Source organism: Amblyomma americanum, chromosome 11 (assembly GCF_052857255.1).
Source record: "Amblyomma americanum isolate KBUSLIRL-KWMA chromosome 11, ASM5285725v1, whole genome shotgun sequence".
NCBI classification, from domain to species: Eukaryota; Metazoa; Arthropoda; class Arachnida; order Ixodida; family Ixodidae; genus Amblyomma; species Amblyomma americanum.
This window is the reverse complement of record NC_135507.1, coordinates 49,166,759-49,185,363: the sequence shown is the minus strand read 5'-3', so window position 1 is coordinate 49,185,363 and position 18,605 is coordinate 49,166,759. Positions and strand designations below refer to the sequence as shown.

At 43.6% G+C, this 18,605-nt stretch overlaps 1 protein-coding gene across 1 annotated transcript in view; it reads right to left on the bottom strand.

Annotated features, from left to right (window-relative positions):
* Window positions 1-835: 835 nt before the first annotated feature.
* The window catches only part of Gen (XPG-like endonuclease), a 44,733-nt gene continuing 26,963 nt past the window's right edge, over window positions 836-18,605 (bottom strand). Inside the window, exons 7-12 of the mRNA XM_077642194.1 lie at window positions 17,452-17,639; window positions 14,460-14,543; window positions 12,313-12,443; window positions 10,421-10,485; window positions 6,021-6,152; window positions 836-4,688 (exon numbers count right to left, since the gene is read on the bottom strand). Of these exons, the coding sequence (XP_077498320.1) occupies window positions 3,370-4,688; window positions 6,021-6,152; window positions 10,421-10,485; window positions 12,313-12,443; window positions 14,460-14,543; window positions 17,452-17,639 (1,919 nt within the window). The 3' untranslated portion in view covers window positions 836-3,369. The remainder of the gene's footprint in view (window positions 4,689-6,020; window positions 6,153-10,420; window positions 10,486-12,312; window positions 12,444-14,459; window positions 14,544-17,451; window positions 17,640-18,605) is intronic.

Sequence of the window (18,605 nt, the reverse complement as noted above, 5' to 3'; positions counted from 1 at the left end):
ATTTCATAAACTTTTGACTGTAGGCGTATAATGCACACTTACCTAGTGCGCTTGGCCGAGATGGCCCAATGTGTGCTGCCCACAATTACTGCTATCTCCTAGGCTTGACGAAGGTTTTTGATGCGTGAAAGGTGAACCACGACACACACAAAAGCACATGCGCCAAATGAGACATAGCAATCGGGCACTCGTAAATAACACAAACACAATGCGCAGTGCACCATTCCCGCATCCGCGGTGGCTAAGTGCTTATGGCACTCGGCTGCTGACCCGAAAAATGCGAGGTCGATCCCGGCTGCGTCGGTTGAATTTCGGTGGAGGCGAAATTCTAGAGGCCCGTGTACTGTACGATGTCAGTGCACGTTAAAGAATCCCAGGTGGTCGAAATTTTTGGAGCCCTTCACTACAGCGTCTCTTATAGCCCGAGTCGCTTTGGGACATTAATCCCATAAACCAAACCAAACCATTCCCGCATTCGTGACAAGTGTACGAAGCATTGCATACTGATGAGGACAAAACTCTTCACAATATGCAAAAGACAGTCTGGTTGTATAGGTTCGATGAGTGCAAATGATTGCTTGATTTCGCTAACACACATTTACTGCAAGCAGGTCTGACTTTCATGTCCATAAGTAATGGCCTCGAGCCATTAAATGATAACGTAGCCATGAGGTTCTGGAGACTCTTGTCTTGGGTAGGATACCACATATTACAACTGCAAAACCAGAATGATGGTTGTATGTAGTAAACATGCAATGAAAATTAATGAGTGTAAAAACTCTGTGCATGTGACTGATAAATGGCATGTTGCAGCCAAAGCACTGTCAAATCAATCCACAGTTGGCACAAATTTATTTGTAAATACTACTACATCCCAGAAAGGGCTGTGAACAAAATAATCACCTTTTCCCAAAAATTGTTCGCTCAAGAGTGGATGGTGTATTCATTAACACCGACTAGAAAGGACTACCGTCCCTTCTATGTCCATGTAATTGAACTGCACCATACATCATTCTACCATGAGCATCAATTCACCCAATCGTCTACTGTTGCGAGGAAGGCAGTCATATTTTCCTTCTGCGTCTCAAAATAAGCACGAACATTTGGAAATGACAATGACATACATAGTTGAAAGTTGGTCAGCAATTCAGACAGCACAAAATATTCACACTGACCTATCAAAGCAGGGTGTAATTGTCTTCAACCTATAATTCTTCGACATTTAGTAAGCACATGAAACACATCACGCACAATTTGCTTTAGCAGTTAATTTTTTTCAAACATTTCTAGCTCTTAGCAGACACAGTTGACAGCCCGAGGCCTTGATACTATAAAACTTGGCATAGAAGACGGTGAAACATATGTGACATTGGTTATGGGGAAAAGGCAAATCCTCCACAAACAATAAACAAACCCAAATGTCCTTAAGAGCTCAAGCAACAGCTTAAAAAGGAATTGAGGCTGTAAGATAACATGAGCATAATTGGCACACATATAGCAACACCAAGAACACAGCCTGGGCCTCTATATTCAAGGCGGGCTGAAAAATGAGCTCTCTAACAATAAAGTACAAGCGTTGCAAAAATGTATAAAGTCACAAAAGTCACTCGAGTTTCCTCCTCTTTATGCCAAGGATACAGTCTTGGTCAACAGTCTTCCGGCTTCCTTTGTGGGGCGGGGACATTTATGTGCCCCTGAAGACCTACTGTAAGCCCGTGGGGCAAAGAGAAGCCTTGTCTTCACATTTCAAGTCCTTTGGTCTTTAGCAGTGCCGCATGTGCTCAACTACATGGCTTCTGAGAAAGACTGTACATGCTGTGCAAATACTATAACATCATCAATGCCCTTCCTTGCACAAAATGAAATTTAAACGAGGTCCCAAACAAACGCACACAGGAGTCAGCATTTTCGAGCCAACTTACAAGCATGCACGATGCAGTTCTGTCTTAGCTAGACTGAGTCTAGAATTCACAGTTACGGTGCATGCAAAATTTCGCATGCATATAAAGACACCATTTTCACTTGTGCATGTGACATGTAGGTTATTCAAAGACAATACTGCAAGCAACTCAGTCCTGCTCTGCCTTGCTTCAACAAAATGGGCGACCTGACATCACATCTAATAATAAAACTGTAACGCATGCACATAATCTGCATCAGGCTTATGCACCAGGCATGTCCTAATTAAAAGATCAAGCTGATTTTTCTGATCACGCTAGCAAGTAGTGTTCAACAGTTGGTTATAAGCTTATTGACACATTTTTGCTAGTTTACTGCTTTCAATGCAGCGTTACTATTCAGAGTAAATACGGTGAACATTTATCAACTCAAATTCACTCTTAACTGAACACCTGAATTACTCAAACTGATGCTTCGGTCCCATCAACATAAAATTTATTAAAAAGCTTCTCTTAACTCGAAATACACACAATTCAAATCAATTTTCGACCTCCTGATTTGCAGTTATTGAGAGCTGCCTATACAACAAAGCTATATGTATGAACAGCAGCTTACTCAATATGAATCTACGGCAATCAATTGATTAGGGCCAACCGCTCTGCACTACGAAGATTTTATAAAGCTCAGTAAACGAACTAGTAAGTGCAATTACACCGGAGAACCCAGCCTGCATCTTAACCTCTTGCAGGCTAAAGTCACACACACACAAAGCACAGATAGAAACAAGCAAAACACGTTAAAAACAATTTAACAAAGACTAGCAAAAAAGCAAAGTATCAACCTTCATCCTTCACCTGAATGCAAACCTCAATCAAAAAGAATATGTGGTCAAAGTGCTACCGAACTTCACTCGTGCTTGTTTTCTTTACATAAATACCTGGCCAAAGTTTACCCTCTTCTAAGAAAAACATTGCTGCGCAGTGCAGCCAAAAGCAATGCCACTGTCTTTTATATATTACAGTGATGCACATTCTTTGTCAAAAGCTTGTAGCCCACCATAGCCAACGGTAGTGCTTAACAGTGACGGTTATCAACGGTGCTCACCGGCACCAAGGTTGCACTGGACGAGGGGGTGTGTCCCTCTCGCTCTTGATAACAGTGAGGTTTCACTCGCACTGTACCAGAAAGTGCCGCCCCATGTGACCCACCACTCCCGCTCCAATCACTGTGGTGGTGGCCTACAATCTTGTGACAATGACTGTAGGGCATTAGTTACCAGACATGTAAAGCTACAAAAACAATTTCAACCAAAAAATAAACTAACCCTACACTCCGCCACGCTTTGAAATGATGCAGTCTACAACTGTAGCTTGTGTGGAACATTAGTATAGTGCAGAGCCTTGAGGCCGCTTTCTTCTGCTCTTGCAGTTAACCTTATGCAACTATCATTGGACCAGTCTTCTGGGCTTTTCAATTCTCATCATCAGATATGACAATAACTGATGGCTTATCTTTTTTTGGTGACTCGAAGGATTCGCCGTAGGAGTCAAACAGTGATTTTGATTGGTCATAGCTACCCTGTAACTTCATATTCTCTGACATAGTGCTGTTGCATTTTTTCAATGGCAACGCGTCTTCTGGTAGCTTTTCCACTCTTGGAAAGCAGTCTTTAAGCAGGGGAGTGGATGTCATCTGCTCGAAGCAAAGTTTCCGCCTTCCAGAACTGCATCGACTCTGTGACTTTTCCCCAAGCTCTGTGACATGTGGCATCGTTACTCTGGTGATGTCTCCACCTTCGAGGTAATCTTGAGTGCCTTTTGAAGGCGACCTTACGCTCATGCGTGAAGAAATATTTCTTCGTTTTGGCGGCGTGCAGCCAACGTCACCTTTGTCATTTTCATCGCTGTCACTGAGTTGCACCGATGTCATAAACTCTTCCTTCAGTGACTCTGACAAGGCAATGCAGAAGTCGCTTGGCTGAGAAGGTTTTCTAGAGTCCTCCGGCATAGTAATTTCACCCACAGGACTGTGTGCCATTGTTTCTGCGTCTTTTTTCACCGCATTCACTACCTCTGCGACATCCTCCACTGAAACTGCAGTCTCTGGTGGTTTCGAAACATGCCGGGAATTTGGTGAGCTGCTAGCGCTTGTCGAATCAGATTGTGCCATACAGTTTCCTTGGGATAAGGTTGTAAGTTCTTCTTTCAGAAGGTCTGACATTGAAGCACTAATATCCGCCGGTCTAGTTAAGCCTACTGAATTTTTCAGGGTGGTTTCAATCTTCGAAATATCTTTCCCAGAACTTGCCACTTCTTCCATTACGATCACAGATTCTTCTTGCTCTGAATCCGTGTTCACAGCGGAGTGCAGTGGTTCGATTGACTTTTCCGGTTTTTGGAGAATGACTTCCTTCGCCCGGCTTTGAGGCTCAGAGACGGCTTCCCTTCGTATGGCTGCAGCGATCCTCTGCGAGAGCGGCACATTGAATTCGTCAAATGAAGAGTCAGGTGACTCGTCCAAGGGTTTGACAGAGGACTTGGGAGACTTTTCTAAGTATCGGTCCAATGCCCCAGAAGTTGTCTTAGGCGACGATGGCTTTGGCTTCCGTGTTCGGGTCACAGCTGCCCGGCGCCTGCTGGTCGGTTGGGATTTTGACTTTTTCGTAGTGACGTCACCCGCACAGGTTTCTGGCTTCTCCTCACCCACGTTTTCGCTTCTCTCTGCGACCACTTGCCGTTGTTTCCCAGACGCAACTACGCTGAAGAATCCCCTTATGTCACTGTTGGTTCCTGCGGCAAGAAATGGTTTTTTTGTTGCACTTTATGCTCAGCTTTCCCGGCTACCAACAACTAGCGTGATCTGTTGGCCGCCAGTTGCAAATGCCGCATAACTCAATGGGGATATTTTAAACTTTTAATTCTGAGAAATCTACCTAGACAATCCCGAGAGAGCCTGTGCGCACATGGTGATTACCATGGCAGACTCTTCACTCTCGCTGCAAAATCTGACATAAATTGCTCCCTGCACTCGAACTAACTATTTCCGACGGCCCTAGAAAATCAATGGGATGTACTTAAACATTAGAAATTCTCGCGGTGGTCTTGAGTGTTCAGTGCCACACGGCACGTGGTACAAGCCGTGCAAGCTAGAAGCATCTACCTGTCCAGATTTCCTGGGATTGAGCACACCGTCATGCAAGCCAAAAATTTTGAAAGCGCTACAAGTTGCACGTTATGCCTCCAGACTTACTGATGTAGTTTGTTATCACACCTCTTTACTACACTTCGAGAGAGTTATGGTATGACAGTAAGGCTGCTTCTCTGCAGCAGTAAGGTACAACCTCTACAGGTCTATATTCCTGTACACTTGCAGGGGCGCAAAGTATTGCACACCTAGAGGTGTAGTCATAGAGGTTATACTTCACATTGTCCAGGGGAGTACATATGAATACGTGCCTTGTATTATGCTCTTGGAAGTCTACAACTTGCACTTCTGCGCTTCTACACCACTGTACACTTGTACATTCAAAGGATGTGCAACAGTGCACGGTAAAAAAAGGTAACTGGTACACAGCCGGGATAATCAGAATATGAATATTTGATCAAAAGGCCAGAGGTGTGTAACACAGGGAGTAACACGGATGGCCACAAAATAAGTGCTCTAGCATGTCTCTCGTTTTCATCAATTTTACTCCCTATTTTATGCTTTTCTTCGCTAGGGATCGAGTAGTATAAGGTACACCCTTGATCAAAAGTCCTCAGGCCACATAAGGTTTCCTTTTGAGCACTGCTGCAAAGAAATTGTCACGGCAACCCTGAAGACCAAAAGATAACCCATGCCAACTTACAGAGATTTAGAGCTTTAGAGAAGCCATAAGTGGTACATTACGCCTATCTGAAAAAGGAACCACCTGACCTGAGGACTCTTGGCAAAGGGCGCACATATCTACACGATCATCAGGTGTGACTGCCACAACTGCAAATCCACAGAAGTGTGCATCGAATGTTGCATCAAAAGTGCCCTGCCGCCTCCTTCTTGCAAACTTCTAAATGACACTATGTTGACTAGAGTGCAGTTTTTAAACCCTGGAAGTGGTCAAGGGAATGGCCTACATGACTTACCGTCAGCGTTCAGAGTTTTCTTTTTGCCCTTTTGACTTCTCTCCTCATCGAAGGTCTTGACCAGCTCCGGATAGACGCTTTTAAACAGTTCCTGAGGCTCTAGTGTGTTGGGTGGCGATGACTCCGTCCACACTGCAAAGTTTGAAAGCATCAGTCGGCCCAGAACCCCACTACAGATCAAAATAATAGTGGCGCCGCTATACAAGCTCGAAAAGCAGTCTGCAAATTCTTTTTCAACAGAATGCCATCGCTAGAAGAATGCTCGTGGGACGACTTCTTGCACAGATGCTTACGCCTAGTATTAACAGGGTGCAATGTTGTTCTAGTTGGTGACTATTCTGGTTGTGAGATGAGCATAAACAGTGTAGCTACAAGCGAGAAGACATGCAGTGTGTTGTCTGTGTTTCCTTGCTTGTGGTGGTGTCGTTTATGCCCATATTACGATACAATTGAACATATGTGAATTTCATTTTTCATTCACTGCTTGTGGCTTGGACAAGAGAGTCACTAACGAGGCTCCCATGATATTTACCTATTATTATTGTTCTTGCAAATATTATTTATGTGCTCTTCAACCTGGATAGTGTATGTACTACCTGAGCATTCAAAATTGAAAATTTGTTTTTAAGGAAAGCAAATGGTGCAGTATCTGCCTCACATCTCATGGACCTTGCCTTTCCACCAACTTTTTCCTTTCAAGCTATCACTCATCACATACTGATTAATGAACCCCACTGTAAAGGAAGGGATAAAGGAGGGAGTGAGAGAAGAAAGGAAGAAAGAGGTGCCGTAATGGAGGGCTCCGGAATAATTTCGACCACCTTTAACCTGCAGCTGCACCGCCCAGCACATAGGCACCTTTTGCATTTCGCCTCCATTAAAAGTTGCATCATTATTATTATTCACTGATGCTGCTACCCCTCACTATATGGTCACTTCATAGAAAGAAAGTATAAAAAATATCTGCACAAAATAAACACAGCTCAAAAAAAAAAAAATAAGCAACTTCAGCATACAGCGCAGAAAACCACGCAGAATATATGACAATGCATGCCAATATGGACAATAATTCGAAGTTTCTAAGAATGCTTGGAGTGTGTAGATCGAGTTCCCGCGGTAAAGAGGCAAGCTCAGAACCCTCTTTAGCGCATCTGTAAGGTTTGGTGTGCATAGGAAACTGACGCATACCGGCTGCTACTTAAACTTCCAGTCTCATCATCCAACCTACCACAAGGCTTCCGTCGTTTCTACTCTTCTGTCAAGGGCAAAGCTCATCAAAAAGTGAGAGAAGGAAGAAGCTGACATTTCACCAACCTACAGACAAATCGCTCCACAAATTATATAAACTCTTGTAATGAACAAATTTTTTACCCAGAAAAGTTGACATAAATTGAGGGTAGGGTTCATTAGGCAGGAAAACAAGTTTCAACAGATTTTCTTGGGAGAGTCAAAATTTCTTATCACGCATCCACCCGCCCGGCCATCATCAACAAAAGCATGCAATCAGGCACGTTTGCGTCACCGGTGTTTAGCACTGTTCACTTTAAAAGGTGTTTGCTGTATCACGGTGCGCGGTCTGACGATTTTGTGATAGCCAGCGGCGCTGGCCAGTCAAAGTAAGACAAAGCGAACACGCTGAACACTGGCACTGAAGGGCATGTGCGCGTAAAAAACGCACACATGACCTTCAGTGCCCATTATGTCCATTACAAGTGTGTAATGTGAATGTTTAAGCCTTAGCTGTGCTGAGGGGTGAGGCATTTTCCATCTCTATCTTGAGCTTGCCAAATCTCTTGGGAGGGGGGGGGGGGGGGGTTCCGAATGTCCTGCTTTCTTTACAGCATCTCACCGCAGAGGACGTTTTATAGCGGTTTAAACTGCTACTCTCCTCTCCGATGCTCGAGCGCTCTCTGGCTTTCTAAGAGTACAGTGGTGCAGCCAGGCGTGCAGAAGTGCGCCGAGCAAGCCACTGCCGCCGCTGCTTTTGTCAAGGACTATATATGGTACATAGGCGATAGAGAAATGCGCAGAATATAACCAACCCCTATATATAGCCTTTATTGACTACAGGAAAGCATTTGACTCAGTGGAAACTTCGTCAGTCATGCAGGCATTGCGGAATCGGGACGTAGAACATCCTTATGTAAAAAATAGTGGAAGATATATATAGCAACTGCACGGCTACCGTAGTCCTCCATAAAGTCAGCAATAAAATTCCAATAAGGAAGGGCGTCAGGCAAGGAGACACGATCTCGCCAATACTATTCACCGCCTGTTTACAGGAGGTATCCCGAGGCCTGAATTGGGAACAGGGGTTTAGTTTATGGGGGTTTACCGTCCCAAAGCGACTCTGGCTATGAGAGACGCCGTAGTGAAGGGCTTCGGAAATTTCGACCACCTGGGGTTCTTTAACGTGCACTGACATCGCACAGCACACAGGCCTCTAGAATTTCGCCTGCATCGAAATTCGACCGCCGCGGCCGGGATCGAACCCGCGTCTTTCGGGCCAGCAGCCGAGCGCCATAACCACTCAGCCACCGCGGCGGCTGAATTGGGAACAGTTGGGGACAACAGTTAATGGAGAATACCTAAACAGTCTGCGATACGCTGATGTCGGTGCCTACCTGAGTTATTCAGGAGGTAAACTGCAAAGCACGATCAAGGAGTTAGACAGGCAGACCAGAACGGTGGGTCTAAAAATTAACATGCAGAAAACAAAAGTAATGTTCAACAGTCTAGAGCAGGGAACAGCAGTTCACAATTGGCAGCAAGGTGCTGGAAGTGGTAACGCCTACTTAGGGCAGGTAGTGACAGCTGATCCGGATCATGAGAGGGAGATAACTAGAAGGATAAGAATGGGGTGGAGCGCATATGGCAAATTCTCGCAGATCATGAGTGGCAGATTACCAATATCCCTCAAGAGAAAAGTGTACAACAGCTCTATCTAACCGGTACTCACCCACATGATGATGATGATGATGATGGTGGTGATGATGATTATGACAATGATGATGTGGTACTCATCAATGAAGCAAAGAAACACGCTCGCATCGTGCTATGGTATGCGACAGGCGTCAGTGAGGCACTGGCATGCATTCTGCGAAAGCAACACGCTTGAACGACCCATAAAGATTCGTCAATGCTCTGCCACTTCCAACTGTGGTCCAAAGAACACATCCCATAAGAGAAACAGCAAGGTGTGGTCTACAAGATCCCCTGCGCCTGCCTCATACATCGGCAAGACAAAGAACTAGGATGAAAAACCAACAGCACAAAAAATTATGTCTGGAAGATAGACACCAAACGAGTGACCTTGCTGAACACTGCGAACATTTGGCCGCAGAACTGCCTTTGAGTGACCGGCTGTCTGTATAAGAGGCTTCAACTTGAATTGTGGTGCATCCAGCACACAAAAGTCAACATGAACAGGTGCCCAGGATATCTGCTCTCCACCTAGGTGAATGGCCTACAGCATATGAGCACGAAGAAGTGAGACTCGCTATGTGTTGATCAATAACTGCCCTTGACAAAGGGATCAACTTTGGTCCCGAAACACTGGGACCTCCTTTTCAAGCCTTGGGTGGTGCCAGAGTCTCCTTCTATGTGACAAACCCAGCCAGACAAACTTCTGCCAAAGATGCTCACGTTCAAAAAATGTTTGGTAAAGAGTGGGATCTACAGAGACGGAATCATTCCACATACTGATTCTAAAACAGTGATTCAATATAAACGTTTGGCAACTCATTAATTTCATTCAGTGAAATAAATGTGACTTTGCATGCACTGAAAAAAAAAAACATGCAATAAAACTCATGCCCCTCGAAAACAGAAAGGAAAGATTTTGAATTACACTCTCACAAAGAGGGCTGGTTGAATTTTTTCGATAAACTAAACTCACTACGATTCAAAACAGACACTACAGGACCAGTTTGTTATGGTGCCTTTTTGTGAAACCAATTACCAGTGGCAAATGAAAGTCAGATGATGGGTATACTATCCACCTGCAAAGAGGCAGCACAAATTTCTAATGCATTTAATTTTTGCTCAAGTGAACTTTCGTGCAGAATTTTCCAAGGGAACAAAACAACGTGACATTATGTGAGCAGTGAAAGCTCATTATAGAAAATACGAACAGCACTGTTTGGCGTGGGCTCAAAAATATAAGGAGAACCATAAACAACAAATTAGCAGGCAGCTAAGCAAGGTAGAAAAATTCATCAAAGATATGTGTATTACATAAGGAGTTTTATATGAGGGTCGCAGTCCATTACCGTGCATATAACTACTTGCACTCTTCCCAATACCATTTATTTGAATGCTTAAATTCCTGTGAAGCACCATGTGACCACTGGCCCAGCACTCAGAGCACAGAAATAAAGAAAATGGACTTATCAACTTACATTTACTGGCCTCCCATTCAACTTCATAGAAGTATGCATTTCTCCGCACCCGTTCCTTGACAATTCTTGCCATGCAATACAGAAACGGTACATGGTCAACACCGCAGCTGCACCAACAACTGCGATCACTGACCAATAAACACATGCGGCTGACCAAGTGAGTTGCTGAATGCATGTTCGTTTTCAATTCGGTCCTTTGTGCCTCTTTTTCAGCTGCTTGGCACTTCGAAGTTTGTTATGAAAACTGTCAGAAACTAAAATGGAATTATCAGCACTTTGACAATGCCACCAAGAATTCTTACTAACTTGTCCAGCTCTTTGCTCTGCTAAAGCGTCATTATTGTCATCAACACCAGTACCAACATATCACTTTATAAAGGGATACGAACTTTCCCCTTTACCTATCTAACCTATTTCTATGCAAGTGAAAATCACACGCACAAAAAGTTTGTGCCGAAATAGAAGTACTTATATTTCAATCAGGTAATGTAACCAAACTGGAACTTAGTCAGCTTGGTTTTTGCTGAGCACTCAAAGGGTCTTGCAATGTCCAAGACCAAAGACAGATCATTATTTTGCCTTGCATAACAATGCAAAGAAAACCACGCACTGCAATGTAGAGCTGGGAGCCAAACCATCAAACTCTCATTTCTGAAAGTGGTGCAGCATGTTCCCACAACAGGCAATGTTGCTAGCACAGCACAGAGTGCACCGTTAGAGAAAAAAGCAATAAGCTTGGATTTTGCCACTGCCATTCTACGTTTAGTTCCACTTCCAGCAGGGATAGGCTCTAATTTTATCCTACTGTCACACCGTTGTGAGAGAGACATTCCTTAAAGGGTCCCAGAAAAGGGTGTCTGAGGTTGTATATGCTTTCATTATGTAGAGTGTAGGCCACAGAGTGTTCATGCCATGTAGAAGACCTCAAAAGCGAGCCGATCATTTACAGTATATTTTTAAAAATTCGCGCTCTACGCCTCAGGGCGACCAGCTGTGCTGGGCTTTTGCACAAATCCGCTTGCAACGCATCATGCAGCGCTCGTTACGTCAGCAGCGGAGGGCTATCATTGGTTCACTGTGCAAACTCTTTCTGACGTGACGCAGCTACCATGGCTGTGGCCGAAAGCTACCCCCCTCCCCAATCTCCCGGAAACTCCTGCGTGCGTCGGCAGCCGGCGGAGGCCGAGTGGGTGAGGCCGGCGGAGAAGCGCCAACATTTCAGTGTGCAAAACTGATGAGAGAAAGAGGAAGGCCCGAAAACGTGGAAATTCAAAATTTTAATTGCAGATAACTCAGCTTCCACAAAACACAATACAAAAATTCTTGCTGAAGAATATTTGTGGAGCAGCGTCCTTCAAAGTCCTAGGCACACCGCAACATTATTGAGAGGCTCTTTCAGAGCCCCTTAAGGCCAGGAGCCAGGCAAGAGGAAATGATAATGACGGCCGATATGCTATAATGCGGTTATTGCATCACTGTCTTCCAGATCAGCTATGCACCACGTGGCAATAATAGGTGACAACATATATGTTTGTGGCGCATGAGCCTGGTTCAAAGAAAACAGGAGCGATGAGCGGATGTTCTGTTTTGAACAGGACATCTTGCTTTGAACAGAAAGTTTTCTTAGAGCAGGGCTGAGAAAGTGGGCACCCTGGAGTAAGCCAAGCTCGCCAAGGCCGCACAATATGAAATTTAACAAAAAACTGGCACCACAAGATTGCCACGTCTTGTAGATTTCGACCGCTTTTGCATCAGTTTAAAGCTGGGATTCTTATTTTCAAAGGCAATGCTGTGTTTGAGTCCGCTACCACAAGACAAATATAATTTTTTTCACCTTCACTGTAATGTCATTTCGGGTTGGGTCCTAGTCCCTGTGGAGACAAGCTGCTCACCTCACAGGCTTCAGGTCATCGACCTCCTCGCAGCTGGCCCTGTTGTTCTCGAGGTGACAGCGAGTCAACAGTGGGAACAGCTTCTCCCGGCTCTCCCCACACTCCCAGCGCAGTTTCTCAGACATGAAATCCTAAGAACACAGACAGCGTACATGTTTTCAATGCTTGCAGAGAGCAGCGTCAAGAGAAGTGCACATCTTATACTGCTGCATGGTTTAATTCGCACCTCACTCTGGTTGTGAGAGGTCACTGCCGGCATGCTGCCGGGGAATTCCGGCATGTTGCCTTTTTCTGTAATCAACCATGTTTAAACAAGCTCACAAAGGTGCCTGCGAAATTTTTATCGAGAAAAAGGCTTGTTATCTTTGGTTTAAGATGTCAAATATTCGATGATTCAAACTAGAGATAATCATAAGTGGGCTCCCAAGACAGCTAAGTGCTAATAGTGTGCTAAGTGCTAAAGGGCTAACAGAGAACTTTTCCTACACCTACACCTAGAGACTAGCTGCAGCAGACAACATTCAGAAAAAAAAATGCCCACCTGCTCGTGCAAAGCAATTCTTGGACTAAATAATAAAGAAGCACAACCGATGGCACAAATTTAAAGCAACAGCTTGCAGAACACTTCTTGCACCCAAAAAAAACGCCAAGCAAATTTTGCTGTACCAATCTGTCTAAGATACGTTGTATGATGCTCAGCTGCCAGCCTGAAAGAACATTGCATAACAACAAGCATTCAGTAAATAAAGGCATAACTGAACAAATACTGATAAATGCGCCAACTTTGTCATTTATGGCTTTGCTCAAATGTTCTTAATAGCTGTTCTCAACATTATTAACCAGTCTTTCTTCATGAACTTCTCATGCGAGGTGTACACGCTCATTACATAACATGTACGATAATGATTTTGTTTTTGCTACTTACACGGCATGTTGACTTGAACTGCACTAATGTATAAGGCTTTACATTAAAGCCAGTAGTCCTTTGTAAATAAATAAATAAGTAAACATAATGCAATTCGCTGTGCTCACAGACCTTTCGCTTTCTACCCCTCAATTAGTCCCCGCTTATCATTACTTGAAGGCCTATATAAACAGCCATAGCTTCATACAGTGAGCCCAGGGTAGCATCGAAACAGCAGAATGGTGACAGACAGGAACAGAAGCATTGTTTTTCATTTTCATTTGACACTGCTTGAATTGCAGTACGTATTTACTTTTAACACTGCTTCAAAAACCGATAACAACAACAGCAACCCCAATGCAGTTTGGTTTCAAGCCATTTGTGAAATATAGCAATTAATTCCAAATTCAACAAACATGTTCGGACTGCATGTGAGCTCCCACCTCACATGCAAAGATCTGCAAAGATCTGCAAAGTAGTTATCCTGCCAAAGTATGGGGCTGATGGCAGGCACTAGGTTAACATAGATATGGGAGTGCAGAAGATATTGTGTCTAGAACACAAATTAAGTGTTCTGTGCATGCCAATTTTTTTTTAAATGTCAGAATTTGTGCCTCTATCTTCAGAAGGAATTTTAAACAGTACAGCAAACACTGAAAATTTAAAATCTTGGTCAAACACTGCTTTGAAGTTTTTCTTACACAGTGCATATTGCCCACAAGTCAATGTCAGTTTGACAATGACATATAATGCACAGATCGATGCATCTTAGCAAGAATACTGAGAAGGCCGCTACTTTAGTGCCGGTGAAAGGGCAAGCATCATCATCATCATCATCGGCAGTCTAACTACGCCCAGTGCAGGACAAGCTGTCTCCCATGTCCCTCCATGCGGCCACTCTATCCCTGCAAACTTCTTAATCTCATTCGCCCACCTAACTTTCTGCCGAAACGTGCTATGCTTGCCTTCTCTTGGTATCCAGTCCGTTATTCTAACGATTATCGGTTATATTACCTTCGCATTACATGCCCCATCCATACCCATTTTTTCTTCTTGATTTCAAATAGGATGCCATTAATCTGCGTTTTTTCTCTGATCCACTCTGCCCTCTTCCTGTCTCTGAGTGTTGCATTTACTGTTTTCCTTCCCATAGCTCGCTGCGCTGTCCTCAATTCTTTACGTCAGCCTCCATGTTTCGGCCCCATAGGTTGGTAGTATTGATAAGATACAAGCATACAGTCACCTCAAATCTTTTTACAGAGGGAAACTGCCAACAGGTGTCCAAGCTCCGGATCTCGTCCCGGTCATTCAAGAACTCCGATATGACCTGCACAGACAACCATCACAGACAGCTTCATTTCTTAATTCTCGAGGGACGTTAAAGGGGCCCCGAAACACATTTTCAGTGCATTGTTTTGCCTGTTAGTTGCATAGAATGAGTTATAGTGATGCTATCAGCATCGGTCGTACCACATATACAGCAGTTTTTAATCTTTTAATTAGCTCGAAAAAACAAATTCGTGGCGCTGACGGTGTCACCATACAGTGGCGGTTTTTAGCAGCGGATATGACATCACTTAGTGGGAGCTTGTTGATTGGACAAAGAGTAAATATACTGCAAATTGTGTTAATAACTAGAGATACGTTTGCCAAGTTTTTGTGTTTTATATTACATTAACAAAACCAACTTGTTTGCCCTAGATAAAAGCACTGTAAAGCAAGTACAACAAATATACACCACCAGAGGCTGTGGCTACTTTTCGCATCGAATGACTTAGCGCCTCTCTGTAAACATCCTACGACCTAGCACTAAACACTTATGGCTACTCTCTATGTATCTGAGAGCGGCTTTGCGGAATCGATCCGATCGAGACATTGCACTCTATAAGCGTTCGTTTGGGTCCCAAGGAAGGGTGCGCTCGTTTCACATTTAGCAGGCAGTGCGCATCGTCAGCTTGTGGAGGATCACTGGGCGACGGCGCCAGATGGCACAACGTTCCCGTCAACAGCCCACGCTCCTTGCCCGCCGTGACCAACCACCAGCGCGTTAGAAGCGACGGGCTACACATGGTTTTTTGTAACCATGCAAACGGCGCTGCCAGCCTTGGCATGAACGAGTTAGAGAACAGGCAACAATGGAGTGCAAACTTCCGCCACGCGCTCAGATAGGCTGTTTTGATTGGTCGCTCTAGGTGTCGTCATTGAGAGAGTGAAATGGGAATGGGAAGCTGCACGAAAATCGAGTTGAGGGCAGCATTTTGTTTGCTTGTATTTTGAAATTTCTTCATTGAATAATTCCCATTCCTATGCATCGATTCTCGTAATTCTTTTTGAGTCAGCATCTATGTGACATAAAGAATCCATTTGAAGCGTAACCGGCATCCGTTCAAGCGATGTTTCGCAGCCCCTTTAAAAGGCCTCGAAGGGACTCTCAATAAAGTTCCAGTATGCTTAGGATGCCAACTGACACCGCTTCACAAATATCCTCCAGCAAGAATTTTTTTTGCGGAAGATGATTTGTGTGCACTCCATTGCGCACACATTAAAGCAACCGACACTGCAAGCCGAAAAACTGCCATTAGCAAAGGAAAAAAAGGGTGGAATTTCTTTTTCCTTTCCTTGTAGCATTCTTTCGATGATCAAAGCTCTCAGTTCCTATCAGAACATTAAGTTGAATTTGTTAGGGTGGAGTAAAATACAAACAAAGAAGTGACAACAATTAAGTCGAACAGCATGCTAGCCAAGCTCATGACAAACAAGGAGAAAATTAAAAGCATGAAAATATCTCACAAGCGGTGCTTCAGCGCACTGCTGCCAACACCTTTGAAATGCGTCTGGCACATTTGCTGCTAGACAAACAATAGAATTGATTTTGCTAAGAACAAAAATTGGATGGAGCTTCCCTCAGTGTCCCTTTAAATGACTATATACGCCTAATTTTATTGTGCATTTTCTTCTTTCAAACAATGTGTTAGGCATTAGAATACATGGATTACCGCATGGTATTCGCCTACAGCCACTAAATAGCAATTTATAATTGAATTTCTTCTCTCGTGCTGTTTCGGTTTGTTTCGTCAACCCTACGATGGCTGCGATATGAGTTGGTGTTAAGGTCACGTAATGCACTAGAAAAGATATAATCGCTGATACATAGTTTTAATACACTACAACACTTAAGCCAGCCTCTTTCAAGACCTGAAAAAAAGAAATGACCTATCAGCAATTATACAGTAGAGTTTTCATTCCTCACGTGACCTAAACATCAACTACACGTCACAGCCATCGTCCAGCCGTTGAAACCGAAACAGCTTCAAGAAGAAATTCAAATATAAATTATTTAGCGGCCGCAGACGAATACCACAGGGTGCTCAATGTACACATATGTCTAATGCGTCGTTTGAAACAAGAAAACACGCAAGCAAAAATTTAGTGTCTATAGGCCTTTAAACCTTTAAAGTATCACAAACCTACACAAACCTTTAAAGTTGAGGTACCAATGTGTGTGTTTTTTTTTTATTTCTACACACAGGCGCACTCACTACAGAGTATTAGTTGAATTCAGTCAGAGACTGCGTTGATGGTATACACTCAAGTGTGTAGCCTCCTGTGATTCAACTGACATCAAGGAGGCGGAATATGAGCACTTCGCACACAGTGTGATATCCACAGACTCACGCCACATTCAGTGGAGTGTGTTCGCAACAGAGATCATCCCTGCCAGCGGTACACTGGAAGTTCGCAACAATATAATAATTAATTGCTGGTATTCATTACGGCCTAATGAATAAACTCAGATTGCTTTGTGTCTGTGATTATTTATAACAGGGTACTCAAAGTGGGTTCCACGGAACCCTTGGGTTCTTTAGCGTGCTTTTTCGGGCTCCTTAAGCACCTGGACTCCTCCGCGCATGCCTGAACACCCCTTTTCCATTCACGCACCATGCTTTGGGACTAACCATGCTATAATGGCTTATGGCAGACTGTTTCACTCTACAGGCAGTCATTATTTTTTAAATCTAGTCAGTTTTTTTTAGGGGCAGCACGTCTGCACGGTCTTTTTTACGTGCATGTCAGCAAAGGAAGAGAGGGAGACCAATATGCATGGGGTTTCCTCAGCACTTTTTGGGGGCCGTTTGGATTCCCCCCGAGGCTAAAATTACTGGGAACCCATTTCACAACAGACTCAGAAGGATGTCAAAGACAGCAATAGGAGGCCTTTTGTTAACGGAACGCACGTTTTCAGGAGGAAAGTCATCGTGCTTGTCGAGTGCTTTCCTCCGAATGTCGAGCTCCGTCTTCCACTCGCTCTGCAACGCTGCCACCTTGTGCCACTCGCAGGTGCAGTCAGAGACCGACGACTTGGTGCACGCCGTGTCGGTTGCGCACATCTCACAGCCGTGGGCACCGTGCGACTTCTGAGTGCCTGGTCCCGGCGGGGGTTGCATGCACAGAGTGTGCACAACACCATCATTTGCAAATTGGCCAATGAAATGTAACTTAAAAAGACACTGACGACAAACCGAATCTGGGCTGTATCGACAGAGCATTACATTATGAAGGAAAAAGAGGCAACCTTAACTGAAACCAGAGTTTTTTTTTTTATATAAGCTAAGGAAAGAAAAATGAAATGCAGGTATTGCCACCACTGGCCATTCTCATGAGCAACTGCGGCGACGTCAAGAGAGTTTTATGTGCACGGATCTCCGAGTCCAGGCTACCCCACTACTGACTTAGGAAATGGTGATCACGGAGTCCATTTCGATCTTGACGTCACGAGGTTTATTCATGTGGCGGGAAAATATTTTCCAAGTTTTATATATATATATATATATATATATATATATATATATATATATATATATATATATATATATATATATATATATATATATATATATATATATATATATATATATATATATATATATATATTATTTTATATATGTATTCCAATCTAATTCTGTCAGCAATAAATTTGCTGCTGAAAAAACGTCAACATAACCAGAAAGATCCGTAGAATTTACTAAGAAAATTAAGTGGATGGAGCTGTCCTCAGTGTACCTTTAATGAAGCAGAAACAAAAATTTTTTTGGTGGCCCTTTTCCTTCTTTGAAATGGCGTGTAAGGCATAGGTAAACATAATTCCTCCATGTAAAATTCACCTGTACTAGTTAAATGATTTATGACTGAATTTATTCTCTCATGCCATTTCAGTTTTCAGCAGCCGAACGGTGACTGTGGGGTCTAAGCTGAGTGCACATCGTGTGAGGCATAAAAAAAAACGGGGGGGTCACTTAAGCTCTGCCTTAAGGGTATGACGTAATAGCTTAATAGGTCAGCGTCCCTATATGCAGAATTGGTCACCTTCTGCTTAACATTCATAGATCCC